The sequence below is a fragment of the Odocoileus virginianus genome, chromosome 29 (genome assembly GCF_023699985.2).
Source record: "Odocoileus virginianus isolate 20LAN1187 ecotype Illinois chromosome 29, Ovbor_1.2, whole genome shotgun sequence".
NCBI lineage: Eukaryota > Metazoa > Chordata > Mammalia > Artiodactyla > Cervidae > Odocoileus > Odocoileus virginianus.
This window is the reverse complement of record NC_069702.1, coordinates 31474850-31491943: the sequence shown is the minus strand read 5'-3', so window position 1 is coordinate 31491943 and position 17094 is coordinate 31474850. Positions and strand designations below refer to the sequence as shown.

At 37.2% G+C, this 17094-nt stretch overlaps 1 protein-coding gene across 1 annotated transcript in view; it reads right to left on the bottom strand.

Annotated features, from left to right (window-relative positions):
- Positions 1–6611: 6611 nt before the first annotated feature.
- Positions 6612–17094, bottom strand: part of LOC110150947 (transmembrane protease serine 11G-like) — a 33585-nt gene continuing 23102 nt past the window's right edge. The window contains 6 exon segments of the mRNA XM_020914041.2: positions 6612–8119; positions 10293–10364; positions 10366–10436; positions 12589–12848; positions 13824–13995; positions 14935–14973. Coding sequence (XP_020769700.2) covers positions 7958–8119; positions 10293–10364; positions 10366–10436; positions 12589–12848; positions 13824–13995; positions 14935–14973 — 776 coding nt within the window. The 3' untranslated portion in view covers positions 6612–7957.

Below are 17094 nucleotides of genomic sequence, written 5' to 3'. Positions count from 1 at the left end.
CCAGGGATCACACTAAGGTCTCCCACATTGCAGGTGGGTTCTTTACCGACTGAGTCATCAGAGAAGCCCAAGAAAACTGGAGCAGGAAGCCTATGCCTTCTCCGGATCTTCCTGATCCAGGAATCAACCCGGGGTCTCCTGCATTGCAGGCAGATTCTTTACCAGCTGAGCTAAGGGAAGCAACATATCATGTGCCTATTGCCATTTGTGTATCTTTAGAGAAATAGCTGTTTAAGTTTTTTGCCCAGTTTTGAATTTGATTGTTTTTAGTTGCTGAGTCAGAGTTTCTTTATATATTTCTGGCTATTAACTCCTTATTTGATTTTCAAATATTTACTTTCATTCCATGGGTTGCCTTTTCACTCTGTTGATAGTGTCCACTGATGTACAAAAGTTTTAAATTTTGACATAGTGCAGTTTATCCATTTGTTTCTTTTGTGGCCTGTTCTTTTGGTGTCATGTTGAAGAAATTACTGCCAAATTCATATCATGAAATTTGTCTTCCATACTTTCTAATCCACTGCCACAGATATCATCTATAAGCATCTGACCCATAAATCTCTTTAAATATTTATTATAATTCTTCTGATTTAAAGTTCTGCTTTCTGGATTAGCTCTACATAGTATTGTTTCTGATATCTCAAATTTAAAATGCCCAAACAAGATATTGTTCTTTAATTTCCCTTCATCCATTCTTGGGTCTTCTACATCTATTAAATTGTCATGACTTGCATCTATTCTCTCCAAAATCTCCTTCTCATTAACATAAGAATCTTTACCCTACTTCCACTCAGTCACAAAATGCTAACAAACATCCTCCTAAAACAATGAATTACAACAGTTATTTGAGGATGGGGGAGATGAAGTAATGGAACCATTTACTCTAAATGAATTTTATGCTGAAGTTAAATACATGAGCAAATCACACTGAAGTAATTCTGGTTGAGTTGAGCAGGGCATAACTGGAATCCCACTTACTTAGCATCTCTGTCTCCAGAGAGATGGTCCCCATGAAAGCTATTGCCCTGGAGGTTTCAGAAGACTGTTTACCCTGTTCTATGTAAAAGAAAGAAAGTGGCTTGGATTATAATCTATGAATATCATTGGCATGGCTATCATACTGTTTGTATCTTACATTAAGTAGAAAAAAGGAAGAAAATTTGTTAATATATTAATTTCAATCAAAATTGTGAGTTAATGCAGTTACATGTATTAGTTATAAATATAAGAATCTATTAAAATTAAAAGATTAATGTTCAAAACCTCCCTTTACTCCTTGCACCTCTGAGAGATGAAAATATGTCATTTATTTTGCACAGTATGTCAGGGTCACCACTTACTGCTTACTCTAACAACCTAGGGAAATTTATTCAAAGTGAGAAAACACTCTCTCCGTCCTTCAACAATAGAGATGGGTCATCAATTCTCCAGCCTGTGGAGGCTGACAGCATTCCTTGAGAATGTATTCTTTTCCTTCTGTCATAAGTCTTCTACTCTCATAGCTAAACTATTGTTAAATGAAGATTTCCTGATTTTTAGCTTGATTTTTAGTTCTTGATTTTTAGCTTGAACTTGAAATTATATGGGGAAATTAAAACTTTTCCAGGTTATCTGATCTGAAGAAAATATAGAAGGAAACAATTTGAAATTGACTTTGTGCATGATATGATATATTATAGAATTTGGGGGTCATAGGACAAGTGTATACATAATTTAACTAAGACTAACTGCGATTATCAGTGGTTCATGAAAGGTTTACATCCTTCCTTGCACTTACCATTATTCTCCTTGCTTATTAGGTGTAAAGCCATGCCTTACTTTTGCTTTAACTGTGTTTGAATAATCTGAATACCAATTATCTAAGCATTTGCTTTATATGCTTGCTTCTTTTTTATAAATTGCCATTTCATATCATTTGTTCATATTTCTAATGTGGTTGTTCCTTTCCTGTTGATTTGCAAGAGTATTTTGTATTTTGCTAAAGATATCACTACCTTTTCAGTTTTAGACATTTTAAATATCTTTTTTCCAGGTTATCCATGGTGTTATTTACCTAACAGAAGCAGTATACAAGCACACAGCAGGCTTATTAAGGCAAGCATATTCTTAGAAAATGTGGGACTTCTCTGATGGTTGACTTTAATTTGAAGACTCCCCATAGGCTTGGTCAAATTTTCTTGCACCTGCACTAGCACATGATACTTTTTTCCTAACTCTTCTTTTCCCTCTCTACTACACAAATTTTGGACCTGAGCTGCATCCTGAAGGGTCTCTTTTCCTCTTCCAACATATGTCTCATTTTTTTTCACAGAAATTTACCCCTGTAAATCTCTTGTGCCTTAACTCCTACTGTGGGGTCTGATTGAGTGATTTCAGAAAATTGAAGACCAAAAAACTCATTTCCCCACCTACTGGTAAAGAGGACATTCTGAGTGGCATGTGAGGCACAGAGAATCCCTGGCAGGAGGTGACACCTAATTTGCTTAAGATTTCACCAACAGTGATCTGGGAAAACTTCCCCTCTGGTGGAGGGGACATGATTGTAGGGGTGATGGTTCAGCAGTTAAGGGATGAGAAGGGGGAATGCCTACAAAGATAGTGGAATTGGCTGGTTACTGTTAAATTGTATCTCTGCCCTGCAGAGAGATAAGGAGAAGATGAAGGTTGTTGAGAATCAGTTAAAGGTTAAGCATGCCTACCAATGCAGGAGACGTAAGAGACGCAGGTCCTCGGAGGAGGGCAAGGCAACCCATTCCAGTATTTTTGCCTGGAGAATCCCATGGACAGAGGAGCCTGGTGGGCTATAGTCCCTGGGATCTCAAAGAGTCAGACACGACTGAGTGACTAACACACACACAAAGATAACCTGGAATCTTGAAATGTAAGATGGAGACAGGTGGAAAGATACTGGTATTAGTCCTGCAAATTTCCTGAACCTCACGAGCCAACAACAATCTTTTTAGGAGCCAACACTTCTCCCAGGCTGGAAGAGATGCAGAGCTCTTTCCCTCACCTGGCAACTGATGGCTCCTCGAGATATCCCCCCTCCTCTATTGACAACCACGCCAATAACTCAGCTAAGAATGCACTGAGCCTGAGAAGGAGGTAAGGAGACTATGCACCAAAGAAGTTGTAAGAATTGGTGAGTATGTGCTGGCAGAGGAGTACTCCTGTTCCTGGCATTGGGTTCTGAAGTTGCCTGATGAAGGAGGGCTGAATTGAAGATGGGATAAGTAAGAATCCATGGACCTTCTTGAGGTAGGGAATTTAACATCCTGGCAAGGACCAAGGAGATTGGGCACACTTGCAAGAGTAGATCTTAACAGTCTGGAAGAAGCACAATTAAGACTGAATGAAGCAGAAATTCCCTAGTTGGTCTGGCAGATACTTAAAAAGGCCAAGGAAAATGGCCATTCTGGAATGGGTGTTATATGTAACCAGAAGACCCACCGGTGGATATGTACTGTGGGCAGGCCCATGCCGCTTACCAAAGCCACCAGGACTGAGCTGGTGGGAGGGGCTTGGGCATAACTAAGAAGTTCAGTGTTGGCGCTCTTCTGCAGGTGAAGGCTGACCATGATACTAATAATTATAGATCTGGGCTCTCAGAGTGAAGCAGCACGTGGAGGAAATCATGTTCTTAGACTTCAGTTCGCCAGTGCTGGAGGCCTGGAGGAGTGAGGGTGAGGAAAAGAAAACCTGAGAGCATCTGATCATTTGCTGTCTTTTCCAGAAGTTTCTCTCCTTTGTATGAACTTTCCCGGATACTTCCAAAATTGGTGGTTTGGGTTGCTGAGTCTAGACTGGTGTGAAAAACAGGTGAACATTGTCTCAAGGCAATATAGGGCAAGGCAGGGTCCTGGGGGACCGAGTAAAACTTAAAAAAAAACTTCTTTCAGCTATTTGCTCATTGCATTCTAGGCTTCAAGGGCCCATCTTTCCTACATACTCTGGATCAAATAGGCCTGTCTCCTGGTATCTCACTTTTGTTATGACTTCCTGGTCTAGAATTCATGTTTACTTCTTATTCTATAGTTTATCTGATTTGGTTGATTTGGAGAAGGAAGTAAGTTCCTAAGCTAGTTTACCATTTTGGTAGAAATAAAAGCCCAGATATACTCATGTGTGGGAGACAGTGTGTGTGTATGTATAAAATAATATCATTTGGGGGAAAAAGTTGGGTAAATTATTTATAAGTGAACAGATATATTCATTTATATTTGTATACATAGAAAACAACATAATAGGTTAACCAGGAAGTTTGTTCAGATTTTTCCATACGCTGTAACAGAAAAACCCGAATGAACTTATTGGCCAGCCCAATAAAAGCATATATAGAACTTTAAACTTGGTTATCTTAGAAAAAAATTGGAGAGGTATTGCCAGAGTTATCTCTGTACTGCTTTATGTTTAGAAAACAGCTCCTGTAATTTTATATCTTGAAATGAAACTACAATAAAATATATTTTAAAATAACATGAACCAGGAGATGGCAGCAAAGTAACACGTTTGGTCTAAGTTTCTTAGGTTTCCTGTTTCTTAGGTCCTCGAAACGTTTGAAGGAACATAGGTGTGGGTCACAGTGATTTGTTGTTTTCATATTTTCTAGATTCATCTATAATAAATCTACATTAACAGATTGCACAATCCAATCCTTGTTTTTTTGGGTTGACTTCTTGCTTAACCTACAATTTGATATTTCTTTTCTTTGGGACTAAGTCACTCTGATAGACCTCATTATTTGCTACTCTTGTTTGGTTGCCATTAACATAGCTTTTGTGTTTACAAGAAATTTCCTATTGATTTAAAAAGTAACCAAAAAAAAAAAAAAAAAAACACCTCTCTTTGATTTTTTAATAAACTACTAATTGAGGAAGTTCTTGGATCTTTATCTAAGGGAAATAGGAAAGCCCCATTTGTATCTGTGGGTCCCTGTGGACCTGCTGTAGATCATACAGATCTCCTCTCCACTAGTGGACCAGCAGCCCCAGATGAAGGAGAGTCCAAAAGCGGTCATGCTTTGCCTGCCTAACCATACTCTCCAAAGGGTCTGCTACTTTCAACAGCAGTTTTAAAAAATACTTTTGGTTCTTTATGTAGTCTTGAGCATAGGATTCAGGTTTATATACAACGGTGTACCCATTGTCTAGAATACCCAATGTCTAATGCATAAAGATTTAAGAAATATTTGTTAGATGAATAAGTGATTATGTAAGTAGTTGCATCAAATACTCTAGGTCAGTGATGTCCAATAGAACTTTCTGCGATGAAAATGATGTATATCTGTGCTACCCAAAATGGTAGCCACCAGTCACAGGTAATGATTTTATGTTTAAATTGTGATTTGTTTATGTAGCTGATGAATACTAACATTCATGCAGTTTCACCTGGGGCTTAAGAATATTTAGATTGCATATGTGTTTTATACTCTGATTCTTATGAAGTTAAATACATGAGTATAAAAGGGTTCAGGGTAAAGCCTTAAAACATATTTGTATCTACATCTTTCTGATTCCAGCCCAAAGGGGATTTGAAATATGGTTCTTGTTTAATGTTTTGTTTAGAAAAAAGGAAATGACCTTAATTGTTTAAAACAATGTGATTTGTATGACTGAAGAAATAAATTTTAATTGTGTTAATTTAAATTAATTTATATCTAAATAGCCTCAACTGGCTAGTGTCTACTATATTAGACAATCCAGATTTTAGTGCATAGTAATGCTACATGATTCTCTATTCTTCACTCTACAGTGTTAGTGAATGATGGTCTGAGACATTCTGCCTCAACTCATTATGTAATACTCTTTCAAATGGTATCTGTTTATATATTCCAAGGATACTTAATCGATAAAAATTATTCAGGATTTAGTTATTTGACATTTATGGCTCTAGATACATATTTATATCAATATCTATATAATCTCTCTATATCTCTAGATATATAGATCTATTTATGTCTATATCCATCCATCCATCCACCCACCCATCTGCCCAACTAGAGATGAATTATTTGCTTGTAGCATCTCAGTCTTCAAACTGCCTCCTTTATCCAACTAGTTTCAGTTCCCAAATGATCTTAATCTGGCTTGGATTGTTTAGATATGAGTCTTTAAATACCATCATGGTAAATGGCATTTTGGCATTCTCAGTGTATCAACATTAAATAAAAGATGAGAAAAAAGATATCTTCAAACTCATGTAAGGCAATTGTGGGTGCAAGATTTTTAATGATGACTCTTTTTCTCTATTGATTCCATGGCAGTGGTTCTCACCTAGGGGTGATTTTGCCCCTCGGGGGACATTTGACGATGTCTGGGTACATTTTTATTTGTTACAACTTGGTAGAGTTATCACTGGCACCTAGGGTACAGAGGGAAAGAAAGCTGCTAATCATTCTACACTGTAGAAGATTTGAGGCAAACCTCCCCCCGTCTCCGCCCCAAGAAAGAATTACCTGACATGTCAATAGTACCAAGGTTGAGAAACCCTGCCAAGTAGTGATGATTCAAAGATAATGAGTCTGAATTTATCATTATAAATATATTTTAATTTACAATATAATATTATGTGGGAGAAGAAAGACTCTTACTTGATATAAAACTCAAAAAGTCTTCACATGACAGTTATTTAATTAACTAAATTAATTGTAACAGGAGGGGGAGCCAAATAAAATTCAGATGCACAAGAAAAGTTTGAGTTTTGCTCAACACTAGTCATGTACAGTGGCACAAAATATGCATTTAAATATACATAAAATGACTATATCATTATTAAACCATCCAAAGATGCTTTCTTATTTGAATATTCTTTATAAATACAATTCTTCAAAGAATGACTACCATTTGTAACAGTAAATTTAAATATTATACAATGAAGTCTTTCCCAAACTCATATCAAACTGAATGAATTTCTAATTTTCTGTTGACTTCTCATATATTTATGAATACATAATTTATACTGGCATCTCATTCTGTGAGTCCCTTAAGTATTCTGAAGTTGAAAATAAAATGGTTTAAGAAATGAACTGCATTAGTAAGTAATTAAACAGAAGTGAAAAGTACAGTTAGACCAGAAGTGGAACATTTTCCATTTTTTAGAGCTGGAAAGTAACTTCTCTCACTAAGTCCTTGCCTCTTCTCATTCCCCACCTGACGAAAAGGCCAAGGAACTGCTTTTATTTTCTGAATATCAAAAGTTATTTTTACATAGTTTGAAACAAAATCCTGTCCCAGGCAATATTTCCAGTTCTCCTACTATCCGATCCAAGGATTTATTCATTGTTCTAAACTGAACATTAGTGTAGTTGTTTAAAGAGTTTAAAATATGCACTGTTGGGTGTAAATTTAAATGTCAAGATTTTCCAAGTTTCAGAAAGAGGTTAAATGAACATCTGAGGGCAAAGGGGAAAGGACTCTTGCAGTGCCATCTCTTGAGTCCTGGTTTCATGTCTAATGCCTCTCCATCATTTGCATTAGTGTCAGCCAAAATGAATCACCTGGATTTGTCTGGTGTAGTGAATCTACAGATTCTTAGTGAGGATTATTTGAAGAGGAAGCTAAAAACTATGAAGTCAGGGAAGGGCAGTATGCTGTGTCGGGAAAAAAAAAATAACGAATACTTAGCCAGCTGGTACTCATCTGATTACACTGCTGGATTTTTCTAAAATGGAAAGTGTGTAGTAGAAACCAAAAGATGAGCCAGGAGGCAATCAGAGGCACTTAGCAGCAACGGCAGATCTTACTGGAGTTGACACTATGGTATATGCTTGTGGTCAGTGAGACACATCAGGTGATGTGAAAGAAAGCCTTCTTTCCTCACATGCTAGAGGAGAGCCGTCAGATCAGGCTTATTTGCATCTTGAATTTGATGACAATATACATAGCAGCACATACTGAACATGATTTGCCAGAGGCCCACACATGGAATTTGCATTTTGGATGTAGAGGTGGTTATTATATTAGATGCCAGTTTTAGACTTAATCCAGTCCCGATAATGAGTCACTTTGGTATAGACTCCAGGCTTGTTTTCTTTTCCACAGTCCATTCCCCAGCTTACTATTCCGATAAGATACCAGATGTTTCCATCACGTGCTATAACCAGAGGTCCCCCAGAATCACCCTGGCAAGTGGGAAGGAAAAAAAAAGATCAATGTGATAAATAAAGGGGTGTCAGAAATACAAGTTAATCAGTATCTGGATGTCTAATAAATTAACATTTTAATTTGAAATATGAAAAACAAATTCTGTTTTTACTCACCATTAATTTAATAGTTGAGATTCTTATTATCTGTTATCTGATTATCTCTGTTTACCTCTATTAACGTCTCTTTCTGGAGGATAGTGTGACTAAAGTTAAGGTTTCAGCTTTATCCTTGTATAGTTGTTAGTTTTGCTTGATCTCAGCAGACAGCACAAATTGAACCTAGGTCTCAGCATCCATTTCTTACATAAATGTGACCTCAAGTGTCACTTCTGCCATGAAGCCTCTCCTAAATCTGTTAGGTAGAAATAATCTCATGCTTTGAATCTGGAATCCCCACCTTGTTCCACCAGTTGATAGGAAGGTGTCTGAGGCACTGTATCACTGTGTAGCAATAGATTTGAGAGGAGAAAGATAGGCAAAGGACATTCCAAATGAATGTGCATGATTGATTACACACAAGGTTTTGCTCCCAAGTGAACTGGTTTGAGAGTAGGAATCAAGAAGACTTCCCTGATATAGTTAAGCCTTTCACAAATGATTTTTAATTTTATCTTTTAGCAATGAGTCTATTCACTTAAAAGAAATATTATATGGAAACCCCTTCCAGATGTTTCTGTTAAATAGGAGAGATGATTCTGTTTGAAGTAGGCAGGGTTCTTAGAGTCTTGTGCCTTTAAACTCTCTCCCCATCACATACTTCTTAGCACATTCTCTGCGCCCAGTGGACAGAGAGTAAGAGCTCTGGTCTACCAAAAGCAAACCTGCTGGTCTACCAAAAGCAATTGTCCTGAGCTTCTTTCCCAAAGTCCTAAATCCTAATTTAGGTTCTTAGTATACTAGAGGTGAAGGAAGCAAGGGAACATGGATCAACAGAATGAGAACATCTGCTCTCTTATGGAATAAACTCAGATACAAGTCTCTATTCAACAGATTCCTTTTTTTTTGTGGAGCTGAGTCTATTTCAAACATAGAAGTGCTAAACCGTTGGATTCAGTTTCAAATGCTACAGGTAGAAGGTTTAATTATTTATTTTCAGTCCTTGAAATAGCCATACTTTACAATGTATTATCTTTAAATGCTTAATGATTAAAATTAATGCTCTGTAAGGTTGAGGGAAATGCAACTTATTTAACTAGTGCGTGATTTGTGAGGTAACACTTTGAAATGAATGTATAGATATTTTCTCTCCTAAGTAGTATAATTCTATGTGATGTACACTGTTTAAGTTCAAGGGTTCAAGCACTGGTGTGATGATGCCGTGGAGACATCTGCAGGCCCCAGGCCACAGCGCCTTGCAGTTAGAGGGATTAGATACCTAACTACAGAGTCTGACTGTGGCTTGAAGCAGGGATTGTATGTTTCTGGTTTGGTTTCTTTTGTCTACAGGAAGTCCATTTCTTTAATCAGAGCCCACCAGTTTGCAGCTGGTGATTATTCTTTACACATGGCTCTGGGCTTCCCTGGTGGCTCAAATGTAAAGAATCCACCTGCAACGCAGAACACCTGGGTTCAATGCCTGCATTGGGAAGATCCCCAGGAGGAGGGCAGAGCAACCCACTCCAGTGGTCTAGCCTTGAGAGTCCACAGACAGAGGAGTCTGGCGGGTTACAGTCCACGGGGGTGCAAAGAGCCGGACATGCCTGAGTGGATAAGCACCGCACCAGACAATAGTAAACGAGAACTATTTCTTATGGCTCTTCTTTTCCCTGTAGCTTTTCAAAAAAATTTCTAGTCATGCCTGTTTTTTAAAATTTTATTCAAATTTTTCTTATTTCAATTTTATATAGGAGTATAGTTGATTGACAATGTTGCGTTAATTTCAGGTGTACAAGAGAGTGATTCAGTTATGCATATACATGTACCTATGCTTTTTCAAATTCTTTTCCATTTAAATTATTACAGAATATTGAGCAGAGTCCCCTGTGCTATATCCCTTGTTGGTTATCTGTTTTAAATGTAACCCTGTATACTCTGCTATTTTCTCTTCACAAATTTAACTTCATAGAGACACATAAAGTGACATTAGTCTATGTTCAGTCAAGTCATCTCTAGTAACAGATTCATTTTGTAGATTTGAATGTATTCTTACTTCACAGGCATCTAGTTTTCCTTTCAAGAATCCAGCACATATCATTCCTGATGATACAGCTCCACCATATACCATGAACTTGATTACATATATCATTACTTATGATCTCTACTTCAACTTCTCTCAGAGTATTGGGAAAGGGACCTAAAGAGAAAAAATAAACAGATGAAGAATTTCCATATTATTGCATATGATAGCTAATTGTTGTTTCTTGCAAATGATGAACCAGTGATAAAATATTTTTCTAGAGATAATACCACTCTGGACTCGATGACAAGTGTTCAGATTCAAGTTCTATTTCTAGGGTATCTCCTATGTGCTAGGTACATTGACTCCTACTATCTTATTTAATCCTAGCTACCGTCATCACTCATTGGAAAAGATCCTGATGCTGGGGAAGGATTGGGGGCAGGAAGAGAAGGGGACGACAGAGGATGAGATGGCTGGATGGCATCACCGACTCAATGGAGATGAGTTTGAGTAAACTCTGGGAGTTGGTGATGGACAGGGTGGCCTGGCGTGCTGCGATTCATGGGGTCTCAAAGAGTTGGACATGACTGAGCGACTGAACTGAACTGAACTGATCCATCATCAAAGATAGACGTTGAATATGCTTTTTTTCAGATGAGGAAACCAAAGCTCACCTGGTTTTGAGTCTTAGCCGTGATCACATAGTTACATGAAGGGTAACATTAGATTTAAACCCAGGGGATTCCTCACCACCTGGGATAATCTGTGACAGTTTACCTTACCTTATCTGAAAATCTGCCTCATCACTTGACAAAGCACATCTCAGAGATACTGCAAATTTGGTTCCAGACCACCACACTGAAGCTAATATCTCAATGCAGCCAGTCATACAAATTTTTTTATTTTCCAGTACATATGGAAAGTATGTTCACACTATATATAGTAAGTGTGCAATAGCATTATGTCTAAATATATATAAATGTATATGTATATATATATATACATGTTAATTTAAAAATCTTATTGCTGGAAAATACTAACTGCTACCTCATAAAGACTCAGATAAAAGCTATACTTTGAGCAAGGACACAAACAAGACTGTAATACCATTATAAGAGTCTATATTGTTGCTTGTATTTTACTCTTGTCTGAGTCTTTTGCAACCCCATTTACTACAGCCCACCAGGTTTCTCTGTGCCATTAGATTTTCTAGGCAAGAATACAGGAATAGGTTGCCATTTCCTTCTCCAGGGGATATTCCCAATCCAGGGGTGGAACTTGTATCTCCTGCATTGGCAGGCAAATTCTTTACCACTGAGCCCTCAGAGAAGCCCATAAGAATCAGAAATTCAAGAGCAGATTAAATTATATGTAATAAATCCAACCAAGAGACATGAGAACTGGAAACTCAATACAGGCTCTAAAGTTCTATCTTTGCAGTTTATTGTATATTATTAAGTGTAGTAAAATGTTATGTCTGTCAAATTTATAAAGTCTCAGGCTCAAAAACTCTTTCATAGATACGTGGATACAAAGGGCTCCTTTAATGTTTAGCATCAAGAACACCATTCAAATTGCTTGCTTAAGGTATTTCTGTTTAACTGTATTTCTGTACATTACAGAAAGCTTGTCATTATTACTGCTCACAAATTACATACTTTAAGAATCATCAACCATAACAGTCTCTGTGTACAAAAGGCAAGAAAAGAAAGAAAAACATTATATGCAAAGTTGTTTTTGTTTAGTCACTAAGTTGTGTCTGACTCTTCTGAGTCAGTAGCCTGCTAAGCTCCTCTGTCCATGGGGTTTCTCAGGCAAGAATATTGGAGTAGGTTGCCATTTTTTTTGAAAGGAAAGCTATAGCTACATAGATTCCAAAATACCCCATAAAGAAGATAATACATACAGGTACTGTTTAATAGTAGTTTTCATAACTTATTACCGTTAGTTTAGTTACTCAGTCATGTCCGACTCTTTGTGACCCCATGGACTGCAGCATGCCAGGTTTCCCTGTCCATCACCAGGGGTTTATATCTTGTTTCTGCCATATTTTTCATGTGACATCTTGATTACATCTATTTTCTATATTTTTCTTTTGTATCTTATATCTCTTCCAATGGGGGGAGAAGATCCTCCGGAGGAGGGAATGGCAATCCACTTCAGTATTCTTGCCTGGAGAATCCCATGGACAGAGGAGCCTGGCAGGCTAGGGTACAGAGGGTCACAAAGAGTTGGACATGACTGAAGCGACTTAGCACGCACACACGCATTCCAGTGGAGGATGAGTTTTCTTTTTTCACTTGTACATTTTTACTGAGATACTCACCATTTGCTTTTAGAGCTCCCCATCCAGTGACAAACACTTTGCTCTTAGGCAAGGCTTCAAAAGTAGCATCCGGGAGACAGACTCTGTGCACCTCATCTGAAAATATGACAGGGGTGGAGAGCTTCACCACAGCGATGTCATCGTCATGCTTATGGGCAGCATAGTCTTCATGAATGACAACCGACTGCACCTCTTGTCTCATCAGTGGGGGGCTTAGAGTTGTTCCAAAGCTAGCCGTCCAGCGTTTGGGGTTTTTGTAGCTGATCACAGATTAAAAGGATTATGGTTGGTTTAGATCATTTCTGATCAGAAGTTGCCCAGGACTCTGAATGAGCATGGACATAACAGTGAGGAACGGCAAATTGTTTAAAGTGGTAGTTGCTTGGGATCCTCCCACTTTCTTTGTGGCTTCTCCCTGGGATTCCTTTTTTCATTTTGTTGATAAACATTCCCCATTCTAAAATAGCTTAAAATTACTCTCCTTGAGGGAAAGTTTGTATTTTTTTGAAAGGAAACTTATTATCGCCAGTTTTGGTTGTAAAAGTAATTCAGATTAGTTGATGAGTATACAAGTAAGTAAAAATTAGACATATGTACCCACATGTACACATACATAAGTACTCATATCTGTACTTATAAATGTATGTATATCTATGGAGAGAGAAAAGAGAGAGGGAAAGAGAGGTGGAGACACTTTTATATTGTTTTTACATCCTTCCTTTTCAGTAAACATTTTATCCAGAATATTTTCCCATTTTATATGAATTTCAATAGGTTTATTGTATCTCTTTAGTATTCCCAAGTGTTTCACATGTTAAGTCACCAAAAAGCATACAAATAATAAAAGCACAGCACCAGATATTCATGTGGGAAAATCAGATGTAAGTTTGAGAGTTGGGATACTATTATCTGAGTTTTATTTTAAGAAATGCACAGTATATTTCAGGAAAACTGGTGTGTGTGTGTTTTGTGTTTAACTTTTGGTGATGTTAACTTGTTTTTAAAGTTGAGGTTGTTGGAGAATCTATATTCAGTTGGAATTGAAAATATTCTAATTTTTTCCCTATTCTTCAGTAATTGTTACTTCTTCTAAGTCTGCTGGACAATTACGTATACCATTTTAGGGTCTAAGATGACCAATGAAAACGGGATAACAATTACAGGATGTGAAGGTGAGGAGATGAAATTGGTGATCTCTGTTATATATGGAGGGGCTGGCACAGGTGAGGACTTACGATTCAAAGCAATGAGCAGCAGTCAGGAGCCACACCTCACTAATCAACGTGGCTCCACAGAAATGGATGCCGTCAACCTGCAGGCTGGCTTGCCAAGGCCAATCAGCTTTCTTTGCAACACTACCATCGGCAATTCTTTCCATGGATGGGAACTCCCTCCCTAAACCGCAACCTGTCAGAGGGAATTAGACGGTTATTTCCAGAGTTATAAATGTGTGTGAATATGCTTGGCACATTAAGATGGAAATATAACCTGCCTTACCTTGAAAATTAATCAAAACTGCATGACAGAATAATAATTATTCACACTGAAAAAAGGATTAACTTAAAAAAATATTTGATACATCTTACAGCAATTTCACTTTAATTTTTTTTTTCATATTTTCTGAATCACATTTTTATAGGCAGAAGTTTAAAAAAAAAAAAGAAGTTTACCTGAGTGATTTTTGACAGTTTTGAGTGTGAAATTTACAGCACTTAAGCAGAAGAATACCATTTTTACTCTTCTAAAATACTTCTCTAATGTTACAAAAAATCATTACACTACAACAGCATAAATGTCAAAGTTCACATATTAAAGTTAGTGGATGTCATTAAATTCTAAGCAAAATCTCTGCTTTAATAAAATGAGCCAAATAAAATCAAGTAAGATAAAATGAAAAGGGATTGTATAAAAGAAAAGTCATCAGCAAAGCTTTGTGGTAGAGCAAGTATGTCCACATAGACATTTCCAATTATTAATAGTAATTTTTTCCCCTTGGGGAGAGCTAAATTATGTATCCATTAAAAGTTGTTATGTACTCTGGGAAAAAGTTTATATGGGAATAGTGGTATTCCAAAGTGTTTTGGGTTCTATTATTTAATTTATATGGGCTTCCCAGGTGACTCAGTGGTAAAGAATCTGCCTGCCAATGCAGCAGATGTGGGTTAGATCCTTGGGTGGGGAAGATACTCTGGAGGAGGAGATGGCAATCCACTTCAATATTGTTGCCTGGAAAATCCCATGGACAGAGAAACTGGTGCTACAGTCCATGGGGTCAGAGTCAGACATGACTGAGCGCACATGCAAGCATCTAATTTATATACATCTCAGTAATAATGTTGAACTTACAGCTGTTCAGGATGTGCTCTGCTTGTACATTATTCATATCTGTGGGAAGAAAACAAGGTGATTGGTCACCAGTGGAGCACTTTAAATACTCTTTCTACACGACATGAATGTTTCTAATTTGGAGGACTTGAAGAGTCAATAAATTCTTAATTTAAATAAAATTCTACAATAAGTAGAGGCCCAGACATAGATTAAACTCTTCTTCTGACTATATGTGGCCTCTGGGAAAATCCTGTTCATAATTATAAAATCATTGGCCTGGGGAAGGATATTGTTTGCCATGAAGGATGACTACATCTAATTAATTAATCCCACATCAATTTATTAAAATATAAGTGAAACAGAAGAGGGTGTAGGTAGATATCACTACACACCTATCAGGAAGGCTAAAATGAAAAATAGTGATAACACCAAATTTTGGCAAAGATGCAGGGAAACTGGGTAACTCATATAATAGGAAATGCAAAATGGTACAGCCACTCTTAGAAATAGTTTGGTAGTTCCTTTTAAAACTAGAAATGTTTTTATCAACTGCAGTTGTACTCTTAGACATTTATTCCAAAGAATAAAGACATATTGATGAAGAAACTTGGACATGAATGTTTATAGCAGCTTCATTGTAGTAGCCAAAAACTTGAAACTACCCAAATGCTCTTCAGCAGATGAGTGGTTAAACAAATGGAATGCTATGAAAACTGCCTAGCAATAGCAAGGAACAAACTATTGATACAATAAGATGGATGAACCTCAAGCAAAATATGTTGAACAAAAGTGGCCAATCTCAAAAGGATACCAAGTATATAATTCTATTTATGTGACATCTATAAAATAATGTAATTACAGAGATGAAAAATGGATTAGTGGTAGTTGGGCTAGGTATAGATAGAGGAAATAGGTGTGGCTTTAAAGAAGTAACGCGAGAGCCTTGGCATTGTACAATTGAATATATTGATTCTGGTGGTAGTTATACAATATGTGATAAAATTGTCTAGAGCTATACATACAAGTCCACACACAAATTAGTTCATATATTATTGTGGAATCTGAATAAATTCTGTGGATTGTATCCATTTGAATTTCTTGGTTTTAATGTACTGCATTAAGGAAGGCTGGGGGAAGGGTACAAGTGCATGAGATTTCTGTATAAATTTCTTTGCAACCTCATGTAAATCTATAATTATTTCAAAATAATATTTTAAAAGCCTATCAAACATGCTGATAGAAAGTCTGAATTATCTTTCTCTTTTTTCTATAGAAAATAATATAAAAACTTTGATGTTTGAAGAGTATACAGCAAAAAAAAAAAAAAAAAAAAGCTAAGGGAAAAATAGTAAGGTATTACAGAGAAACATGAAGTAACTAACAAATAAAAAAAAAGGGTGTTTTTAAACAGCCCAGCAAATAATGGGCTGAAGCCCTAAAAAGACATTTCTCCAAAGAAGACACACAGATGGCTAATAAACACATGAAAAGATTTTCAACATTACTTATTATTAGAGAAATGGAAATCAAAACTACAATGAGGTATCATCTCCCACCAGTCAGAATGACCATCACCAAAAAAATCTATAAACAATTAATGCTGTAGAACATGTGGGAAAAAGGAAACTCTTGCACTGTTGGTGGTAATATAAATTAATATAGCCACTATGGAGAACAGTATGGACATTCCTTAAAAAGAAAAAAAAAACAACAAGGAATAAAACTACCATATGACCCAGCAATTCCAGTGCTGGGCATATACCCTGAGAAAACTAAAATTTAAAAGGACTTATGTACCCCCAATATTCGGGGCTTCCCCAGTGTCTCTGGTAAAGAATCTGCCTGCGATGCAGGAGCCGTGGGTTCAATCCCTGGGTCAGGAAGATCCCCTGGAGAAGGGGAGGACAGCCCACTCCAGTATTCCTGCCTGGAGAATCCAGTGGACAGAGGCGCCTGGTGAGATACAGTCTGTAGGGTCACGAAGAGTCCGTCACTGCTGAAGCAGCTTAGCACACATGCATGCACGCATGCATCCCCGATGTTCACTGCTGCGCTATTTACAATGGCCAGGGTATGGACACAGCCTAGATGTCCATCAACAGATGGATAGATAAAGAAGTTGTGATGCACATATACAAGGGAGTATTACTCAGCCAGGAATGAAGGAATGAATTTGAA